Source organism: Fusarium venenatum (genome assembly GCF_020744135.1).
Source record: "Fusarium venenatum strain MPI-CAGE-CH-0201 chromosome Unknown EDB82scaffold_3, whole genome shotgun sequence".
Classification (NCBI taxonomy): Eukaryota; Fungi; Ascomycota; class Sordariomycetes; order Hypocreales; family Nectriaceae; genus Fusarium; species Fusarium venenatum.
The window spans coordinates 7934214-7954922 of NW_027072131.1; the positions used below are offsets into that span (position 1 = coordinate 7934214).

The window sequence follows — 20709 nt, forward strand, 5'->3', positions numbered from 1 at the left end:
ACCCGCGGGAAAAGACCGTAGTTTGATGAAGTTGGCAGAACGAGATCCATTACCTAGCCATATTATGAAATAATGGAGGGTTGAGGTTTCTCCGCGGAGCATAGATTGGTTGTGTTGACTGATAATCCGTCGTCGGGGTGAAAGGCTTTGCCCAACATACCATCGAACTTAGCAGGCATCTCGACTATCTACCACGTAGTCCAGGTATCCCATGGATGTCTCGACCACGCCGTCATCTTCGCTCTTCTGCTGGGCCATGATTTCATCAAAGTGCTTGCGTGTGACTCGCTTGCCTTGAAGATTTTTGATCTCGGGCCTGACAAAGGACACAAGATGTCTTGCAAAGTCTGCGTCGCCAGGGTACCTTTCCAAAGTATAGGTGTAGGAACTTACCGAACCAAGCAGGCGCTTTTAGACATTGTTGAACCTTATGACCTCGTTAGCGACAATACTAGCAATGGTCACACTTTGTTCGGCCACAGTCATCTATCTTGCAGCAGGGATCTAAAGTGATATACATGGTCGTGGTCAAAAGAGACAATACGCAAGTAGGTGTTGTAGCAAAATAGAATCTGGGGAAGAAGTAGTTTGTATCGGGGATCGTGGAACCCGGTTTAACCATAACTGAGGTGACTACGGTTAAATTTAGAGTGTATAAGTTTTACTTTGACCATTTAAAAAAGAGGCATTGGGTCTTCCCGATCCCGCGATCTACCATGTGATTTCTGGCGATATCCCGCGCAACCTCAAGCACACCCTCCAACCTCCAATGAAAAAGAAAAGTTAAAATAAGCAATTAAGCCCGAGCAGGGATTTGAACCCTGGATCCTCAGATTAGAAGTCTGATGCCTTAGCCACTAGGCCACAAGGGCGTATTATGTCACTTATTGATAAAATTGCGGATAAAATGAGCCACTATACAGGCTTCTCCATTAAATAAAAGCTAAATTATAAAAATAATCAAAGAAAGTTTTATTCAGTCAATAAATATTAATTAATTATTATAGATATAAGTTTTGAAGTTAATTAACATATTCTATATGTATTAATTATCTTATAATCTACTGTATAGTTTCTCGCAATATCCCGCGCAGCCTTACTCTTAAACCTCCAAGGAAAAAGAAAAGTAAAATATAAGTATTTTAAAACGAGCCCGAGCAGGGATTCGAACCCTGAATCCTCAGATTAGAAGTCTGATGCCTTAGCCATTAGGCCACAAGGGCTTGTTAGTGTTGTTACAAGAAGGCACTTATTAACATTTATGAGACGATTAAATGTGAGAGTCCTACACATGGCTCCAAGTCCATATCTATCATTTGGGTGTTAGATAGGATACAGATACTGTCGAATTCCAACTACTTCCAAACATGTGTAAGTTCAGTGGTGTGTATTTTAATCCCAACCACACATAGGCCGATGACGGACTCATCTCATGATAACATGGCATGTATAAGTTGTTGTCCTCTACATGGCAACCAAAGCAACCTACACATCCCCTTTGTTGAGGACTTCTTGTCTTATCAGACTTTTTCACTTGGACGCGCATGGCAATGACAAAGTCTACTCGTGCATACGTGTATAACTCTATGAGAGTGTTGCTGCATCACGTATCAAGCCTAACAAACCTTTTGAACTCGAAACTATAACTTGGACGAATATAAGAATGAGTCTTTCCCTTGCCCCATTGTCTTTTTTCTCTGTCCCCTTCCATTGCCAATCCCAAACTAACAACCACATCTCGACCTTCAACATGCCAGCTCTCGCATGCCTCGTCGACGAGGCCCACGGGTCAATTTCCGACACTCAACCATTGCTCGAGAAGCATCTCCGCTGCCGAGCCTGTTGTTCAGGCTCGAACCGAGGCGGCCCCAGTCCCAAATTAGACGCCATATACATTGGCTCCATCATCGCCGCCGTTCTTCTTCTTGTCCTTATGTGTTGGATGGCTAACCGCTGGTGTGGCAAGAAGAAGGAATGAGAGAAGAACGACTACAAAGAGCTAACTATTGTTTACGATTCTGATATGGCTCCAACCTACGCTGTATCAGGATAAAGATGTCTGCGTTTGGGTTTAAGTAAGAGAAAGCATTTCCTTAATGATCTCGTATCGTACTTACTGGCTTTAGCTTACGTGGTGTTGGGGGAAAGATGACTCGACACGAAGAGGGTATCGTACATGTCACATCACTTGAACTACTTTTCCCTTCCTGTATCTTCCCGGAGTTAAACCTCTTTTTGGAATGGATGAATCTTGAGGAGAAATCGTGCGCGCACAAGTCAACATTACACAGTCCGGTTCTCGGTAGGACATCAACATCAATAAATTCTGGGTTCTTCACAACAGCGAATATATTCCAATTACATTGTATCCCTAGTCCGAGTCGAATTAGGCCGGTGATGAACCCATGAGAGTGAAACTATCGTTACCTACATGATGGTCACACAAGGGTAGTTCTTAAACTACCCATTCTGGGAACGGAGGTCTTGAACTCCAACAGAAAGCTGAACAGACAATTAATTGTATGTCATCTACTACATCCAAAGTTGCGCCAATGATGAATCCATGAGGATGAAGTTGCCATTGTCTTCGGGGCAGGGCACTCTAGGGTACTTCTGTACTATCCCGTCATAATGGGGACTGAGGCACGGCAACATGTAGTCTTTTTCTTGTTTATTATTTCCCTATCCATGCAAATGATTGTGTCGTCGAGACACGATATAGCATAAACGCCAATCGTCTTCCTTGTGAAACTGCTGGGCTATCTAGTAAGTAGGGGAAAAGTTGACCTCCTCAGCCTTGGGGGATAAAAATACGTAGTCTAAGGACCATAAACTGGTCCACTAATTTTGTCTCTTGTGCTTCCAGCGGCCAACTTTTCTGATACCCTGAGGACTACCTTGCTTGCCCTCCAGAATGAGCGGTACACATGTAGGCGACCTTGATGGAATGCAATCATTCGGCACTCATTCTATTTACCGGGAATTTGTCAAGACATGAGGCTTGTATGAAACAGCGAACCAATGAAACGAACCGATACCCCGGCGCTTAGAAGCGTGGGGTTACTGACAGTTGGAACAAGACGGTGGGTGTGTTTGGAATGGGGTATTGAGGTAATGGATGGTATCTAATCAATAAAAGTGAGCTTAATAGAAGCTCAGTGATAGCTGGTTGCATGGTCATTTGATGTTTGTAGAGTAGCAGAGCATTGAGATGCCCAGCCTTACTCACTACTGCAATCACTGTCTGTGCATAACAAACAATACGGTTGCTATTTACTCCATTGCAAATAGTTACCGGATTCTGCATGATGTGTTGGGCTTGATGTTGGTTACACCATTCTTTGTCAATAAATCGGAATTCCAGGGACAAACAATCAAGATCTACTGCGTAAATTACCTTGTTTTTATCAAGCCATATCTATTGTTTCAACCAACCATTTCTTCTAAACGCGCCCTCCCAACGCGTCCCGAAAGCTAAAATATCACTCCACCATGTCAACAAACCCAAACATTTCACGCATAAGAAGAGACTACTGTAGACAGCTAGTCAAAGTTTATATCTCAGGAGAAAAGAAGCACCAACACGTTTTTGTCTTTATTGTTGGTGCTGTATTCTCTCATTTCAGTTAGTTGTACTATAGCCGGTGCCTTGAAATTCCGTCCCGCTTTGTTTCGCTTGCGCGCACCTTTCTAGCCGCAGGGCCTCATCTCACCAAAACGTCAGCGACGAAATAGTGACCCCCTCCCCTGCTACAACCCTTCCAACTAACCCACCTTTGACTTTGACTTTGACCTTTACATTCATCTCGACTCGACTGCGACTTTTACCAGAGATCTCACTCTTTTCTACTATCCAACACGCGCTGAATCTCTGTCTCATACCCTGCGCTGCGCCTTGTCTCACTTCCACTACTCCCTCGAGCTCTCTCCAGGTGGCTTCTGCTTCATTCGACTCCGCCACCTACAACATCCAACTCGACTACCTATACTATCGTCGCGACCTTGTTCATTCTATGCTTTCGACTAGCTTGATGCCGTTGATGAGCTGTTGACCGTCTTCTTTTTCTTCTTTTCTTCTGGCGATTCTCCCATCACGTTCTCTACCGACCTTGTCTCCACACTCATTCGATAATCTCGTACCCGATCTCTAATAATCTCCTCGACCACCTTCAAACTGGACGACTCAACCTTCTCCGAGGCTACGGCCACCGTATCCAACCCTCTCTTTCCCCCGACTGCCATCATGGAGACGGAAATTCCCCCACACGAGGTCCCCCTACCTGTTCAGGCTCCCGATGACCCCATGGGAGGCATCGAAGAATCTCCCCACCCCGGTTCAAGCAACGGCTTCCATCATCAACAGAGCACATCCCTTGATCAGGGCCTCGCCAGTCCTCAACGAGACGACCCTTCATCCAGATACACACCTCCCGTGCAGCCTGCGCCTTCAATCTCACGTCCAGCCAGCGGTTTGTCCAACCCCGCACATCAGGCATACAACGATTACCGGCAAGGCGCGGGCGAGCCTTCTTCCAACGGTCGTAACCATGTCGTGATCAAGGTCGGCATGGTCGGCGATGCTCAAATCGGAAAGACCTCTTTGATGGTTAAATACGTTGAGGGAAGCTGGGACGAGGACTACATCCAAACCCTAGGTGTCAACTTTATGGAAAAGACAATCTCTATCCGCAACACGGAAATCACCTTTTCGATTTGGGATCTTGGTGGTCAAAGAGAGTTTGTCAACATGTTGCCGCTCGTGTGTAACGATGCTGTCGCCATTCTATTCATGTTTGATCTTACGCGCAAGAGCACGTTGAATAGCATCAAGGAATGGTACCGACAAGGACGAGGTTTCAACAAAACGGCTATCCCTATTCTTGTGGGTACCAAGTACGACCACTTTGTCAACTTTCCCCCTCAAGACCAAGAAGAGATCTCAAATCAGGTATGTCAGTCCTTTCTGGCTATAACTCGACTAACAACCACAGGCGAGACGATTTGCCAAAGCCATGAGGGCTGCATTAATCTTTTCAAGTACAAGTCATAGCATCAATGTGCAAAAGGTGTGTCCAGTCCAAAAAATTTACTCTACAACACCTAACAGCTCTTAGATCTTCAAGATTGTTCTATCAAAGGCATTCGACCTAAAGTGTACCATTCCCGAAATCGAAAATGTTGGCGAGCCTCTCCTGTTATATCAGTCTGTATAATTGAAACAACGGCCGTTTACGAGCCTTTAACATGTTGAAACCTGACAACATGAACGACGACTTCTACCTACATATGCGATTTCAGCATCGCACAACAGTCCCAGCAAAAATGTTGCTACCCCCTTTTCAAAGCACTTTCTTTTGTTCATTACATAACATACAAACTGGATCGTCTCCTGTTTCTTTTTCACTCACACACACAACAAACTTGACACTTTATTACGGATTTCATGGGAAAGAGGTCAGGATCACCTCTGGGAAATAGATAAACATGGGGGTTATTGGCGCAGGACCGCATGTGATTGACGTGGTCACTTGAGAGGTTATTTGAGACAAAGATACAAATCGACTTGTTAATTGTGTGTATTGGGTTTGTGTGGGGGAGATGTATGCTACCTAGACGTAGATGACGGTTGTAAGATTTCTCTCATTTCGAGTTACCAACCCTGGCGTCTTTGAACTTCGTTGGTTCCTTTAACCAGTTGTGCTCGTAGATATCTCATGTCCTTTGTTGGTGTTGTCGGCTTGCCGACATTTCGTCTTGAGACAGGTGGTAATTCGTCTGCGAACGAAGGATGCTGGTACATCTTTCGTGGTGCAGTGTCCCTGTTGTAGACTTCCTTTCCGTCTCTGTGAACACTCACCACTTCAGTAAGCCTGCCTCGTTGGAGACGTGATCTGTTGGACTCGTCCAACGCTTTGTGTTTGCTATCGCCACAGCCCATTTTGTTGTTATTGTTGTTGGTGGTGGTGGTGGATGATGTTGAAGCTTTGTCGTTTGTGTTGTTGAGAGCGATAGTATTGTGTTCTTTGTTGTTGAAAGATTTCCATTCTCAATGTGAGGATATCTAGGATATTTATATACCAAAGAGATTCAGATATAGAACTTTGCTCAATTGACTCTGTTCTTTGCGGGAATTGCTGGCATAGAGTTCTTTTTCTGAAAGGCTTGTGTTTGTAAAGTGAAGTATCACAGCTCTGTAAGTTTTGGTAAACCGTCATTTTTCTGGACGTAAATGGTGGATTGGATGTCATTCTTTTTTTTGTAAGAATTTTCTTTATAAATTCTAACGTTTAAATTATACTCCTATGCTGTAAACCTTTCCATGATTGCGTTTAAATGGATGCAGAGCTTTCATGCCGAGCTTTGTCTGGAGATAGGCGGGGCTTCAAATGACTGAGTTTGTGCTGCTTCACTTGAGAGTTCATAAAGGCACATATTTAGTTCGGGCGAAGTTGAATTTATTCAATATAGGTACTTGAACGACCAGCGTTCAATAATCTATCAAATCTAATAAACGCCATGCACCTGCTCGACATCTGCAGCTGTCTCTTTAGCAGCCCTTTCCCTACGAACCGTGACGATTCTCGCAGTAACGTACCACACAAGCGGAACGAGGAAAAGCGCAGAGATGCCACAGACAATGGCCATAGTCACAGCCTTGTCGGTCTTGGATTGTTCTGGTGGTCCATCGCGACGAACGATGAGCCATGAGAAGGGTGAGAAGGGAAGATAAGTACGGCTACTCATTTTGGCGGTGGTGAAGAAGAAATCTGTAGAGTTTGGGTTCTGAAGTCAGTCTGTGAGTTAACTTGTTCTGAGGTCTGTAATTTGGATGAGATCAATATTGCTAGCATGTGTTTATATAGCAAAGACAGGCAGGCATCTTGAGTGTCTGCTGGTTCTAAAAGACTGCTTTGTTAGATGATTGTTGTCCCATCTTTGATAGAAATCCGAACATCAGTAAAGAAAGCCGAACAATGGCTTTGACAAACTGAACAAATGACTCTGTTCAATTTGCCAAACAAACAGCCTTTGACCTCTGCCGCAATACCTTATTAGACACAGACATACCTTAGAAAGCTGCTGTCAAGTGCTTATATCCCCAACCTCCCACGGGAGGCTCGGATACCTGTGGATCCCCTCCATCAGCAACTCTATTCGGGAGTGGTCGTTCCCTTGCCACCATTTCCAAATCTAGAGTATTGTTTCTTTAGGAATATGTATCTTTCCGTCCATCCCCACAGACTTATTTTCTACGGGCCGCCGCATCTTGGATCTGGTTCCTGACGATCTGGTGGAGTTACAGGGGGGGCACGATAACCTCGCTTTGTGTTTATGATAACTTCACTTTACCGATGTCGCAGGTAGCAGAAGGATTGACCTTAGACTTTAGGCTACAACAACAAGTAGTATAAAAACCATAGTCTTAAGTAGCATAAACTGGTCTACAGCTTTCGTCTCTTAGGCTCCCAGCGGCTAACTTTTCATGTACAATGCCTGTGATAGCATCATCTTGGTACAGCAAACATATGCGACGCGACAATCATCAAGAAAGATAATGTTTGTGCGAAAAAGGGAACGTTCCCTGTCCCTTTCGGAGGAGACTCTTTATTCCTCTAGACTCTAGTCTACTAACCATATACCATATAGTAAATAGCGAAACTGTAAAAACAGAAGACCCAATGTTCTGTAATCCATCACTCCTCGCCGTCACAATTGAAATGAGATGTGACGCCATAACGCCCGTTCATGATGTGAGAAAGAAAAGAAAACCAGCGCGCTAGGCAATTGCACCGAAAACAAAAAAAGTCTTTCCGCGATAAGAGAAGTCCATGACGGGTATCTCGTCTGCTTGGACTGAAGAAACGAATTTACTTGTTATCTTTGTCGTCGCCCCATATGGGCGCGTTGAGTGGCTTGCTGACACCGAAACCAACACCAACAGCAATTCCGACGACAAGAAGGATGATGAGTCCCTTGACAATCCAGCGATTGCGCTTGCTGAGGTGGGCCATACAGGTGCAGCGGTTCTTTGCCTTTGCAGCCTTGGCCTGCTTCTTCCAGTGATCCTTTCCTGGCCAAACTTGGCAGTCTGTCTTGCTGGCAAGAGGGCTGCAGGATGATTTGTGCATGTTTGACTCTGTTCGGGTGTTTGTGACCATGGCTTCGATATCGGTGTCGAAGGGGTTGAGTTTGTCTGTTTGAGGCGTCGATGTTGTACTGACGCGAGGAGTTTCGTTGACTGTGAGCGTTGTGGAAGCAGCCTTTTCGGGGACAGCCAAAGTTGTATCGCCGCTAGGGCGGGAGAGCTTTTCGTAGTTTGAAGGCATTTTGATGATTTTTTGGGGTTGGAATTGAACGGTCGAGAGTGTTGGTCGAAAGACACAACCAAGGGGATGATGGAGATTAAAATGATCAGGAGAGCTATCGCGATGGTTAGTCTCAGGTGACTTGTGGCTATGATGCGATGGCTGGTGCAATGCACATGTGAAAGGCAATGTGCGACAGTGACACCAGTTGGCAACGGCTGGTACATACCTTTTATTTTCAATGCTCAAAACAAGACAAAATATGAGTGAAACTCAAAATTCGTTGGGAAATGGTTGATTGATGCAAAGCCGCCCGCAAATGGGTGTGTGTCGACGTAATTAGGGGCCCGGCAAAAATTGCCGATACGAAGCAGTATCTGAAGAATAAACTCGCAAAAGAGCGAATTTCACGCGACAATAGATGAAGAACAAACAAAGACAAAGGTTATAGACAAAAATGAAGAATAAACCAAATAATCAAGTTGATCAAAGAGGGAGAGAGTCGAAGAACTGCAGGTGATGGAATAGCCTGTTGGTCTCAGTTCTCTGCAGCTGCATGGGTGAATGGATGGATCGTCGCTTCGTTCAGGTCCAGTGGGTAAGTGCAACGTTGGGATTGGTTGCGAGAGGGTCAAGTAATAAGAGCCAAGAAAAGTAGAGAGAGAAACCGAAAATTGTCCTAATGGATGGGAAAACAGACGAGATTGCGGTTGGAATATCAAGAGTTTCAAGGGACAGAGACACAATGCAATGCAAGCAAGATCCTGGGACCATCAAAGTAATAAAGGGAAGAAACCTTGACTTGCCTCTTTCCAAGCCACTGTGACGCGAAAAAGCTAGACCTAGACCTGAAGAACGAGGAGAAGAGGAAGGAGAGGGGGGGCCGACCTTAGACCTTCCCCTAACTAAACAAACCTAGCCAAGCCCCTGGACTTGCAGCGCTTGGTCCTAAAGCGGGTGCGCTAAGAATGAGCTTGCCTCCTTTGGGTCTGGCGAAAGCTACAGTAGGAGCCAGCGGGGGTCCCCGGCTCTGGAGTTAATACTCTAGCTTCTGAAGGTCCTTTCTCCAGTCCTGGACCACTCATGGTATCACCGCGACATCTTTTAGACACAAGGTTTATTCCGTCGGTTTGACGATATACGCTACAATCGATACTCGTACAGCTACAATACGCGTGTTTTCGCATACCAATCCATCGACAGTTTCTGTTATCCGTCGGTTGCCCCTACAGATCTGCATCTAGAAGCCCAAGCCTGCATCAATAGATAATGTCAGATACCATGTGGCACAACTGCATACATCTAGACCTAATCCAATCCCACGAATGGTAAATGGCTCAATATTGACTATCTTGACGATTTACCCGCATCCTCTCCTCTGCTAAGCACCTAGCTAAGCTAATTCTCGACAGTCTGAACCAACGCCACCGGCGTGGCATGGCTCCACGAACCGACTCTTGGCTTTTCCAGGGGCCCTGACTCGCCCCCGATCCCATGTCCCAAGCTTCTATTCCTCAAGGCTCCGTATTTTTGACTGTTGAGCCAAGCATTCACTAGATTTCTTGGTAGCCGAGATGCCGTAATCGTGTGCTTCTACGGATACGATCACGTTTCTCATCATCTCATGGTATATAGTATGATAAATTGAGACTCGTGCGAATGACGACTGACAATGGGTTAGAAATTTAGAATTCATCTCAAAATCAGAGCCGAGCCGATTCGAACCAGGAACAAGGCACAGAACACAGCAAGGTTTGAGGGCGGGAGTTGGAAGCCACAGAATTCCAGTTCACGATTCAAACATAATTCACATTTGAACCGCCACATATCGCAGCAGAATTGACAGGAATAGCTCTACTGCTCGGGCCTTTTGATGCGCTTATTCTCTGTGTTTCAACCCGCGGCACAGCATCCACTTGAGTGTTTGAATCCTCTTATCACTCGGTGACATGTCCGTGTTTAGCGCAAGGATGTTCCGCGTATAGTGTCTTGAACCTGCTTTATCTGCTTGATGAGTTTATTGCAATGCAGATGCACACAATCTCCGATGGGCTATAGCAAATCCAATATCTATGATATGAGATGCACCACAAGGTTTGCACAAATCCTAACCGTTCCCCTACCCCGTTCAAGGTATCATTGAGAGGAGAAGTTCCTCGGAACGTGATTCGCGATATCATTCGGTCGACAGCCAGAGTCGAGAACCTGGTCTCTGCGAGTGCTGGGGTCCCTGCATTAGCTCCCTTTTGCCAAGGAATGGGGACAGCATCAGTTCTAGACTTGTCTGGTCACCAACACCAGTGGCGTCGTCTGTCACTCAAATGCTTGATGCTGTACAGCTATCATCATTGTTTGTTCTATTCATGCCAAACAGGTCTGGTTTTGGAATTGATGATGTTGGATCAATTGCCACTTGTGGGGTTCCAAGGTACACATGACGGTGATACCAACACAGACACAACTGTCACATTCATTAACGGCAGTTGATCAACCTCGATACCATGCTTTACGATTCAAACAACCGCAGCTAGGGAAATGGCGTGGTCACGATGGACCCTTGATTGCACGGACGGGAGACAAGGGATTAAAGATCTATCCTGAAGAAGTAAGACTTGCAGCACGAATTAGGCTGTACGATTGAGTGATTGCCCGAGGTACAACCCAGACACGCAATCGAATCAGTACAGAGCAGGTGACGACAATTGCACGTTGTGTAATAGCGTTGAAAGCGCAGTCTACCGTTTGATACTGACTGGAAAGATCTTACACACAGCGAACCATTCTATAGCTAACCATTTATGACAGAGACAACTTCCATCCAAATTTTTTAATCACCTCTCTCCAATCCTGGCTGGTAGATTGTAAGTCGCGGGTGTGCCATATAAGTTTAAGAGCATTCCAAACTGCTGAAATGTTGCTCACAGGCCATTTACTATCCAACAGAGTAAAATGGTCCAACACAACCTTGCGTTGTTGGTCAGAAGAACATGCGCAACCAGCCAAAAAGAGAGGCCACATTGGGAACGATCGTCTCTTTTGTCCTTTGACAATGATGTCAGAAAGACACAAGAGGAGTTGTTCGTGGAGCTCGAGAATTGATGGATGCGTAATGGAGGTGTCGTAACAAACAAAACGAAGGTAGATCTGAGCCGCAATCCTGAACGACTCTGCACTCCTCGAAAGGTAGTAGTCGGTACTGCCTTGCAAAGCTTCTTCAATTCTCTGTTCGATTTCTTGGCCTTTGGTGTATAGCTGATCTTTGGGAATATAGGCGAGCGACGAAATCTCGTTAATAATATCGACTAGTTGCATCGAACAACCTATCTGCTCATCAACGAGATTACGGTCGTTTGACAGACTTGCTTCAATCCTGGTCAAGCTCGCCATCGCTTGATTCACTGTGTCATCATGTGTCGGCTGAGTCGTCTCCATCAAAATGTAGCGAAAACGAAAATACTGCAATACGAACTCGGCTACATCTGAGTCGATGATCGTTCCGAAACTTTCGAGAAGAGCGAGAGCACCTTGCAGATGATGAAGCCATGTTGAAGAACCATGAGCTATCTCGAGAGATGACAGAAGAACACAGGTAAGTAGATTGCCTTCACTGTCCTGGGAGTCGAGTAAAGCTTGTTGGAGTTGGTGGAGTGCCCGAACCTTGTACTGCATCGAAAGACCGCTGTAATCGGTGTTGCCGTTTTGTGACCATTCTGCTGCGCTCATGGATAGGACTGCGTAGAGGAGAGAATTTTGGTAAAACATTCGAGGTATGACTGATGTACGGAAGCCATTCCGAGTCGTGTCCACGTAAACTCTACTGGTAGATATGACTTCAACGTCTAAAAACGGTCAGCCAAGAAGCTAATCGACAGAGTAAACATACAATACTGTACAAGAGCATTTTCTATTCCTGTTATCTCAAAAGGAAACGGTGAAAGGACGCGAGGAAGTGATGACTTCTGCACAACACCGCCTTTCGAATTAGAAATAGCGACAAGTTCTTGAGTCGAAAGGTTTAAGAAACTAATGTTTTGGGTAATCGGTATCATATGATGATCATCAGATGCTACCACGACAAACTTGAAGGTGTTTAGCGAAGACGGAAAGACGCAATCATCTCCAATCTTGCGACATCTTTGACAAATTGGCTTTTGTTCGTCACATCTTCGTTTGCGCTTTCGACAATTAAAGCAGCCTTCTCGGCTTCGGGAGCCACCCGACATGATGCATTGTTGAAGAAGAGTGAAGTGTATCAACGTTGATGAAGGTGGGGAACGGATATGCTTCCGATGACACGTGACGGTGATAACATCATGATCGGATATCGTTTTGACAAAGATATTATACTAAACTACATGTTTATAAGATAAATGTAGGACATTTGGTGGAAGGATCAAATCAAGGCGCCGTATGTCGAGCTAAAGAAATCCCAGGTATGGCTGGAGAGATATTCGGAAGAGTGCGACTTGGTATACAGGTAGGATTCAGACGCCTCGATCTCGCTTTGGGCGGTCTCGAACGAACCCCGCCTTACCAGAATTATATACATATCAGTGGCAGCGGCTTGATTATGAATCAGAGACCAAGAAGTCTCATCTATCGATATCGAAGCGCAATGGTATTGTGCTCCTTGTGTATTGGGAGCCGCCGGTCAACAGCAGGAGCCTTGATGAACTAGGTGCCTAGACGAGACAGCATGGATTCCATGTATTGCCAGAACTTTTCCTTTGCTTTCAGTAATGGGCGCTGTTTTTTTTGTTTGCTTTGATCATTGTGTCGTTAGGCATGCCGGTGTCTATAATCTCCGAACGTCTTTCATCATTAAAAGATCAAGCTGGATTAATACAGGAGCAGTACCGCCGACAAACCATTTCTATTTCATCGCCAAGAAGAGATCATACCGTCAATACAAGCGATTGAATAAGCGACAGCAAAATCTCGAGGATGGGGTATGGGAGTTTGGCAGCCAGTATACGCGTATGTATGATCTGTCTCACAGAGATACTTATACGCGCATAGCCAACCACGTCCAAGCCAGACTTTCTACCTGACAGTGTCGTCAACAAAAAGTTGGATTGAGAATCACTGTCTTACTCAAGACACACCGCTCCAGGGGTTGAGAACCAAAGCTTTGGATAAACCCCCCATCACATCATCTGGGTAGCGAAACGGCTGCCCACGAGAGCAAACGGCCAATGCAACTGGATGTTAGATACATACCGATCAAACAAGCGGCCCTCAGCGCCCCTCTCCTTCTGGCCCTCGTTCCCCCTCCCCTTCCCCTTCTCGGCGGTCATTGAACTTCTCATTTTGCTCTTCAATGCACGGCACAGAATGATGGCAGCCGAACTGCCGCTTGCAAGGCTATATGAGCCCATAGCCTTTGTGTCGCTGGTTCTCCATGGCGCTCTCCATGCATGTGCGATCCTTGTTCAGACACGACGGCTCGTCCTTCACGGGTTGGAAGTTAAAAGTGGCCTTCAGTTTAGAAAGGCACTCCTCCCCCCGCCCTTCAGAACGAGACTGACCAGCTTTTGTCAGCCCGGTCCGCCGGCTGTCTGAACTCCTTAAAGATCGCCAAATCTTCAGAGCACTGAGGCTAGGCCGTTAACTTGGTCCCTCTTGCGACCTCGACGAGCGGAACGAATTGATGGTTCTGTGTGGTTGAGCCTGTGCTGACTGCAGCACAGTGACCCGAAGACCCTCTAAAGCCAGGACTGCTGGTAGCGGATCCAGATCGAGAAGAACGCTAGAGAAAAACATTGTCACCGGCAGATACTTCCCCGGCGCACAGCGCCTCTGCAGGCATTCCGAGCCCAGTTTGCTGCCTTCACTTCGATATATAAGTGGCGACTCCAAGTACTGCTGGACAGTACTCGGAGGTCAACGGAAACGGAAACGGAATTCCCCAGGTTAGAACTGGATGATCAAAGCCCTAAGAAAGGCCTATATAATTATGAAAATTTATTCGGAATGGGAAAAGGGTATAAGGAATATACTATTGGGTAGCAGAAAAGATGGCCTCTTCGTTAGGGTATAAAAATAAATGACCTAAATTCATAACCTAAATTGCATAAGGTGGCCTGTTGATTTCGTCCCTTATGTCTAAGTGGCCAACTTTTCTGGTACCCTGAGGCATACCGGAGCAAGCAATAGATTCAAGACTCACAAGCCGTTGTTCTTCGCGCTGGATTAACCAATTCGAATCATCTTCTATAACTTGAAAGAAATCAGATGGATAACAGAAGATTGATCTGTTACCTTTAGGCTACAAAAATAAATAACCTAAAACGTATGGCCTAAGTAGCATAACCTGGTCTAGTAATTTCGTCTGATGTAAACTAAAACCAACATTCTGATGACGTGACAAGGCTGCAGCCACTGCGGAGACTGGATTTAAACGCATATGCATCATGACGATCTTTTCCAATAATCAACCTGACAATCGCTTTGCGCCATCTAATAAGTCTACTCCAGCTACTTTAAGTCGACTACCTCACAGCATACTACAGTGTGTACACCTACACGCAAGACCCTGCATCCACATCCCGCTCTCCGATAGTGGAGGGTTAGCCCGCAGTGGGGTGGACTCGGAGTCATACTCGGTCGTGATACGGAGACTGGAGTCGCCGATCAATTCTTTTCCAAACCTCACTTCTTCACGACCAATTCATACCAATTCAACACACCAAGAGCCCTTCAACATGGCCAACGATCACATCCTCACCCTGTCATGCCCCGACAAGTCCGGCATTGTTTATGCCGTGACTGGCATCTTTGCCGACAACAAGCACAACATTCTCGACCTCCAGCAATTCTCCGATCCCGTCTCTGAGCGTTTCTTTATGCGAGTTCACTTTGGTCCTACCGAGACCGAGTCCACCGAGCACCTTACTGAGGCTTTTGAGAAGCTCGCCGCCGATTACAAGATGGATTACGAGATTCGTCCCGTCGCCCGCAAGACCCGAGTCCTCATCATGGTCTCCAAGATTGGCCACTGTCTTAATGATCTTCTCTTCCGCATGAAGACTGGTCAACTTCGAATGGAGGTTCCCGTTATTGTGTCCAACCACCCCGAATACGCCGCCCTCGCCGCAAGCTACGGAATTGAGTTCCACCATCTCCCCGTGACAAAGGATACCAAGGCCCAGCAGGAGGGACAAGTTCTCGAGCTCTGCAAGAAGCACGGCATTGAGCTTATTGTTCTGGCTCGTTACATGCAGGTTCTCTCTCCTACATTGTGCGAGGCCATGTCTGGACGCATCATCAACATCCACCACAGTTTCTTGCCCTCTTTCAAGGGAGCCAAGCCTTACCATCAGGCTTACGAGCGTGGTGTCAAGATTATCGGTGCTACTGCTCACTTTGTCACTGCTGATTTGGATGAGGGTCCTATTATTGAGCAGCGCATTGCCCGTGTTGATCACGCCATGAGCCCCAAGGATTTGTCCGAGGAGGGATCTAATGTTGAGAGTCAAGTGCTTGCTGCTGCTGTGCGGTGGTATGCTGAAAAGAGACTCTTCCTCAACGGTCACAAGACTGTTGTGTTTAACTAGATGTACAAATAGGTGTTAATAAAAGTTGTCTTTTAGTTATGATCTTGCAGTACTGGTTTTCGAACTTGCAAAATGCAAAAACGAAGAGTGGCCGAGGGAGAGAGTTTTTTTAGGTTTTTTAGGAGCGGATTTTAGAGAGGTTTGTAGGTTTGTAGGTAGGTGCCGCTCGGCCACTCTTCGTTAAAGGGTATGGCAGCAATTCTGATGTGTATAGTTTCCTGGAGGGTGATCTGATGCTTCCACAGATCGATGTAAGGTTTTGTTATTCTGAGCAAACTTGACTATATATACAGCTATACAAAGTGACGAGGCATAGCTGTTCCTCTGTTCCAGAGATCTCCCCGAATAGCTCAGCTGGAAGAGCGTTCGACTGTAATTGCTACCGTCATCGAAAGGTCACTTGTTCGATCCAGGTTTCGGGGATTCACTTTTTGCATCACACCGAAATGGAATATCGTCTCGAGTTAACAGCATCAATTCTTTTTTTTTTTTTCCACATTATCCCCACAACATGAAAGTCGCCCTGGGTAAAATAAAAAATTAGCAAACCGGCTATAAGAGGCAGAGGTAACACTCGAGGCATCACAGTAGAGAATAGGCACTAAAAAATGAAACCATAATATCTGCCTGGAATAGGTTCTGAGGCTCTGAGGGCTATGAAACATCGAGGTCGAGTACAAGAGCAAAAAGATATCATCCCCGAAACCTGGATCGAACAAGTGACCTTTCGATGACGGTAGCAATTACAGTCGAACGCTCTTCCAGCTGAGCTATTCGGGGAAGTCTCCGAAATCGGAGGAATAGCCATTGGACGTTGTGGGAGAGAGGCTAATGGTTGTATATATAGATAGACCTGAAGCGACAGAGAAGCAACGACCTGGAGCTGAGAATCGCATTGTCTACATTATTTATCTAGGCAAACTATTGCTTTCTTTCATGTCCTCTCTTCATCAATTCCGATCTTGATTACGACATATGCTGCCAACTATACTGTGTGGTGTCGCGAGTGTCGTGTTCCCACTGGACCTACCCTAGGGCAATAACACAATCCGTCGAACAGCGGGCATCCATCGCAGAAATATTACAGACACGATGTAGAATATTGAATTTATATGGCTGTATTTAATTTGTTCGATCTGTATAGTTTCAACCTCAGCGGAAGCGCACGGTAGTTGTACCTCTCATCCGATAACAAAACACCACAGCCTCGTCGCGAAGATACCGAGAGAGGGCACACATGCAAACAGCGTTCTACCACAACCACACCACTGTGTACGTGAACTACCTGGATAACAGCTCTATATACTTGTACACTAACTGATAACGATATTTACTTCCTCACTGACCCGAACGGCGTCAAACTCCTTGCCCATTGCCATGATATACACAATTTTCATGCCCGGCAGACCAATAGTTACTCCTCTGATTCGTTAGAGACATCCCCGAGTAGCTCAGCTGGAAGAGCGTTCGACTGTAATTGCTACCGTCATCGAAAGGTCACTTGTTCGATCCAGGTCTCGGGGATTCATTTTTGTTTTGCCGTCTTTAACACAAGCCCTGCTAGATCAGCCTTGCTATAGACAGCATCTACCTCACAACCCTCACACTCCTTCCAACCTCCCCCCTCTCAACCTGCTCAACCCTCCCTCTAACTTTCTTCCAAACCTCCTCATTAACCTCCTCCACACTCCCCCCCGCATCAACAACAACAAGATCCTCTTCCTCCTGCGTCCACCCTTCTCCCTCATCAAGTCCCAATCCTTGCGCCGCAACATCCTTCCCACCCATACTTAGGCCCCAGAATAATTCCCGTACGCGTTTCTGCATATCAGACCTTTCGTAGACCTCTCCACCCCATCCACCTCGTGCCTGAGCTTGCTCTTCGGTTAAATCGAGGAAGAGTACAAGGTCAGGACGAGGAAGACCGCGTTCGGGGGCTCGTGCCCAAGGGAGAGAAAGAGAGGGGTTTTGCTTGGCGGCTGAGTAGACTATTCCCGAGTGATAGTACCTATCGCAGAGGATAGTTGTTCCTGAAGCCAAAAGGGATTGGATTTGCTTGCTAGAAGGGTTTAGTTAGCTTGAATGATCTTTTGGTAGAGTGGTGAGCACTCACACAGCTTCCCATCGATTTGCGCTAAAGAGCAAATGAATGACATGATCCTCCATTTCTACATTGCTCTTGAGGTAATTATCAATCATCTGTCCGATAGGCGTAGTTCTGTCTGTATGCAAATATCAGTGTAGCTCAATACTCATCGTAGAGGTCACATACCAGGGAATCTCATAACCTTGACCTTTTTACCCTCTTCGACAAATCTCTGCTCCAAAAGCTTGACCTGGGTTGTTTTCCCACTTCGGTCCAAGCCTTCCAAAACGATAAAGGCACCTCTGTTGCCAGACTCATTGCCCGCAACAGCGGCTGTCGCGAGGTCAGACATTGTTGTTGAGAGTGCGCTTATGTGTCCTTGTGGGGAAAAGTCAGTTATCGTGAGAATGAATGTATTGTGACACGTGCGGATAAACCAATCTTGAAGTTGAAAATCTTAGGTATTAATTGAAGAGTTGCGCTTCAGTTGAGAGGAAATTGTTATTGTGAGTGGCAAGGTGAAGGTGAAGTGGTAGGGTGGAAATCGCTGACAGGATATTTACACTGTCTTGGCTAAGTGGTGGTTCACGTGGGGTCAATCAGATCATGTTCATTCACAGGTTTGTTTAACAACGTCAGTTTTTAGACTTGATCAATTGAGATTCAAACACAAAAAGTAACCAAACAATTAAACAGAACTCCAGCGCTTGGTAGCCTGCCAGAAGAGAATCCAATCCAACGCCATGCTCGCATGTCCATCATTGTCCGTTACCGTTACCCATTATTCCATATACTCGTACCATATTCTCATGAAGTTGCGTCTTCGTCATGTGCACTACCGCTTTCCCACAACTCAAAACTTTCCCCTGTTCCTTCGATAGGTTCCAAAACAGCAGCTTTTGATGTTCCTTCTGTAGGCTTGGCCATGAGGTTATCAATATCTTGTTGTGTAGCGATTGTCTCCAACTCTGGCAGGTTGCTAGGCTCGAGAGACTCTAGACTTGACTCTGGAATGGTGCTTAATTCCGGAAGGCTGCTTTCTGGCTCATCTTCTGGAACAATGATGACTGATGTCTCATCGCATCCTTCAGCGTAAAAGTCGGCAGTGTTCATTTCTCCCAATGCCACGCGTTCCTTCTCCACCACCATGTCGTCAGCTCGGGGTGAGCGACGAGTTTGGGATACGTCATCAGGAGGAGGAACATTCTCCTTGTCGCGACCTTCAGCGCGATCTCTGTTGCGCTTGCGTTCGCTTTCCTCGTCGGATGAAATGTCGAGTGTACATGTGCTGTGTTGAAGAAGGTTGGTCATTTCTTGTTCGGGTGTATCTTCGTGAATCTCAAAGAACCAGCTAGCCTTCATGTCTGGCACTGGTAGGACAGGTTCCTTAGGAGGTGGTGCCGACTTGGCGCCATATCCAGGGATGGTACCCTTGAGAGCAGCATCGAGAGAAAAGGGAGCGGCAGCGCCGAGAAGAGTAGGAGGATCAATACGTCCAAGAGTGCGTCGTCGGCTTGGTCCAAGACCAGATGATCGTTTGGTTCGGGTAGGGGATCGACCAGCGGGAGTAGCATGAATGGGAGAGGACTTTGAGATGCCGTTTGTCTTTGCAGGAGACTTTGGTTGAAGAGTGCGACGGGAAGATTTGGTTGGACTGAGGCGACTGGGGATTGGAGAGGGAGCGGGTAGAGCAGGTAGAGATGGAGTCTTGAGGACAAAAGCCGATGGTTTGAGAATATCCTTGGTCAAGTCTTTTGATCCCTTGGATCGTTTGGCAAAAGCTGAAGGATCAACATTTTCGAAGTCGTCGGTATCAAGTAGTTCAGCCTTTCGTTTGCCAGCTGTAGAAGGAGCAGCTGATGATGGGAAGGTTAGTGATGACGATCAAACGGGCGTCCATCTCCACCTACCATTTTGCCTATTCTTAATACTTGTGAGGGATTGAAGTCTGGACCCATCAAGAGGAGCAAACGGTTGACGTGTAACGGTCGCCATGGTTTAGGAGTGGAGGGTTGTTTCTTGTTTATTGTTTATCGCGTGAACCCAAAGCAAAGCAAAGCAAAGCAACGTGTGAATGAGGAGGAGGATGATAGATGATGAAGGCAAAAGTGGGAGAGGAGCGGGTAGAAAAGAGGTGCCAAAGGTGGGTTTTTGGTGCGGGAGGGTCGCGCGTGGAGGGAGATGCCGGGTTTAAGGGAGGACCCCGGCCAGTGCAGTTGAGCGCGAAAGTGGGCGTATTCCGTGCCTTGGACCCGACGTGAACGTGAGATGGACGTGCCAGTGGGGGAAGACCACTGAAACTATAAACTTTTAGTGGATTTTACAGGGAATCAAGGGAGGAAGAATGCTGGTATCGCGATCTCTCGTGTTTAATGACGAGACGAAGAAATGAAATGATTTGCTTTTGCTGGAGAAAAGCATTGACTTCGATTGACCACCAGATTGATGCCTCAGGTTGATGGACTTGAGCTTCCCCTCACCTCAATTAATGGACGCGCCCATGTTCGTATCACTCGTCACCGCCCAAGTATCCTCTTGATGATTCGTTCACTTGCTTCAAAACCTTGGCCTTGTGGGACATGAGCTAAAACTCCACAAGCGTCAACCCAGTTTCTTACATCGTACCCAATCGTCGCGTCCATGCCTACCAAGTGTCTAGCGCCTGTATGCAAGGCAGATGCACTAGATGTACCAGATGTAGTCAGATGCAGCTAGATGCAAGGGAGGATATTCATCTCTTTCTCATCAAATAGTCTACCAG

At 46.3% G+C, this 20709-nt stretch overlaps 7 protein-coding genes and 5 non-coding genes across 12 annotated transcripts; 4 read left to right on the plus strand and 8 right to left on the minus strand.

Moving 5' to 3' along the window:
• Positions 1 to 799: 799 nt before the first annotated feature.
• On the minus strand, positions 800 to 872 carry EDB82DRAFT_t205. Its single transcript has one exon. It is a non-coding gene; the product is annotated as a tRNA-Arg (tRNA).
• Positions 873 to 1150: 278 nt separating this feature from the next.
• Positions 1151 to 1223, minus strand: EDB82DRAFT_t204. Its single transcript has one exon. It is a non-coding gene; the product is annotated as a tRNA-Arg (tRNA).
• Positions 1224 to 4243: 3020 nt separating this feature from the next.
• On the plus strand, positions 4244 to 5213 carry EDB82DRAFT_432941 (P-loop containing nucleoside triphosphate hydrolase protein; the record flags this gene model as incomplete). The annotated part of the gene is made up of 2 exons (XM_065607721.1): positions 4244 to 4948; positions 5115 to 5213. The coding sequence occupies 2 exons, from the start codon at positions 4244 to 4246 to the stop codon at positions 5211 to 5213; spliced, it is 804 nt and encodes a 267-aa protein (XP_065464333.1).
• Positions 5214 to 6440: 1227 nt separating this feature from the next.
• Positions 6441 to 7150, minus strand: EDB82DRAFT_510636 (uncharacterized protein). The gene has a single exon (XM_065608858.1). It carries the CDS (start codon positions 6742 to 6744, stop codon positions 6505 to 6507), a length of 240 nt encoding a protein of 79 aa, XP_065464334.1. The 5' UTR covers positions 6745 to 7150; the 3' UTR covers positions 6441 to 6504.
• A 270-nt stretch (positions 7151 to 7420) lies between these two features.
• EDB82DRAFT_282025 (uncharacterized protein) lies at positions 7421 to 8666 on the minus strand. Its single transcript, XM_025729301.2, has 2 exons — positions 8536 to 8666; positions 7421 to 8421 (listed from the first exon to the last, which is right to left on the minus strand). Exon 2 carries the CDS (start codon positions 8325 to 8327, stop codon positions 7869 to 7871), a length of 459 nt encoding a protein of 152 aa, XP_025583582.1. The 5' UTR covers positions 8328 to 8421; positions 8536 to 8666; the 3' UTR covers positions 7421 to 7868.
• Positions 8667 to 11102: 2436 nt separating this feature from the next.
• EDB82DRAFT_547652 (fungal-specific transcription factor domain-containing protein) lies at positions 11103 to 12529 on the minus strand (the record flags this gene model as incomplete). The annotated part of the gene is made up of 2 exons (XM_025729300.1): positions 11103 to 12145; positions 12190 to 12529. The coding sequence occupies 2 exons, from the start codon at positions 12527 to 12529 to the stop codon at positions 11103 to 11105; spliced, it is 1383 nt and encodes a 460-aa protein (XP_025583581.1).
• Positions 12530 to 14720: 2191 nt separating this feature from the next.
• EDB82DRAFT_510644 (formyl transferase) lies at positions 14721 to 15962 on the plus strand. The gene has a single exon (XM_025729298.2). It carries the CDS (start codon positions 15011 to 15013, stop codon positions 15860 to 15862), a length of 852 nt encoding a protein of 283 aa, XP_025583580.1. The 5' UTR covers positions 14721 to 15010; the 3' UTR covers positions 15863 to 15962.
• A 239-nt stretch (positions 15963 to 16201) lies between these two features.
• On the plus strand, positions 16202 to 16285 carry EDB82DRAFT_t199. Its single transcript has one exon. It is a non-coding gene; the product is annotated as a tRNA-Tyr (tRNA).
• Positions 16286 to 16558: 273 nt separating this feature from the next.
• Positions 16559 to 16642, minus strand: EDB82DRAFT_t203. Its single transcript has one exon. It is a non-coding gene; the product is annotated as a tRNA-Tyr (tRNA).
• Positions 16643 to 16950: 308 nt separating this feature from the next.
• On the minus strand, positions 16951 to 18568 carry EDB82DRAFT_578475 (thymidylate kinase-domain-containing protein). Its single transcript, XM_025729297.2, has 3 exons — positions 18135 to 18568; positions 17976 to 18084; positions 16951 to 17921 (listed from the first exon to the last, which is right to left on the minus strand). Exons 1-3 carry the CDS (start codon positions 18298 to 18300, stop codon positions 17450 to 17452), a joined length of 747 nt encoding a protein of 248 aa, XP_025583579.1. The 5' UTR covers positions 18301 to 18568; the 3' UTR covers positions 16951 to 17449.
• EDB82DRAFT_t200 lies at positions 17303 to 17386 on the plus strand. Its single transcript has one exon. It is a non-coding gene; the product is annotated as a tRNA-Tyr (tRNA).
• Positions 18569 to 18583: 15 nt separating the features above from the next.
• Positions 18584 to 20330, minus strand: EDB82DRAFT_510648 (uncharacterized protein). Its single transcript, XM_025729296.2, has 2 exons — positions 19859 to 20330; positions 18584 to 19804 (listed from the first exon to the last, which is right to left on the minus strand). Exons 1-2 carry the CDS (start codon positions 19941 to 19943, stop codon positions 18756 to 18758), a joined length of 1134 nt encoding a protein of 377 aa, XP_025583578.1. The 5' UTR covers positions 19944 to 20330; the 3' UTR covers positions 18584 to 18755.
• Between the last annotated feature and the right edge of the window lie 379 nt (positions 20331 to 20709).

What these genes read in the sequence shown, in the direction of transcription:
- EDB82DRAFT_282025 (XM_025729301.2), bottom strand. Translation starts at nt 8,327, where the DNA reads ATGCCTTCAAACTACGAAAAGCTCTCCCGCCCTAGCGGCGATACAACT.
- EDB82DRAFT_578475 (XM_025729297.2), bottom strand. Translation starts at nt 18,300, where the DNA reads ATGTCTGACCTCGCGACAGCCGCTGTTGCGGGCAATGAGTCTGGCAAC. An exon ending in CAAGGTTATGAGATTCCCTG is followed by an intron (nt 18,085 to 18,134) that starts GTATGTGACCTC and finishes ATTTGCATACAG; the next exon opens with ACAGAACTACGCCTATCGGA. An exon ending in GCAAATCGATGGGAAGCTGT is followed by an intron (nt 17,922 to 17,975) that starts GTGAGTGCTCAC and finishes AAACCCTTCTAG; the next exon opens with CAAGCAAATCCAATCCCTTT.
- EDB82DRAFT_510648 (XM_025729296.2), bottom strand. Translation starts at nt 19,943, where the DNA reads ATGGCGACCGTTACACGTCAACCGTTTGCTCCTCTTGATGGGTCCAGA. An exon ending in TATTAAGAATAGGCAAAATG is followed by an intron (nt 19,805 to 19,858) that starts GTAGGTGGAGAT and finishes TCCCATCATCAG; the next exon opens with CTGCTCCTTCTACAGCTGGC.
- EDB82DRAFT_510636 (XM_065608858.1), bottom strand. Translation starts at nt 6,744, where the DNA reads ATGAGTAGCCGTACTTATCTTCCCTTCTCACCCTTCTCATGGCTCATC.
- EDB82DRAFT_510644 (XM_025729298.2), top strand. Translation starts at nt 15,011, where the DNA reads ATGGCCAACGATCACATCCTCACCCTGTCATGCCCCGACAAGTCCGGC.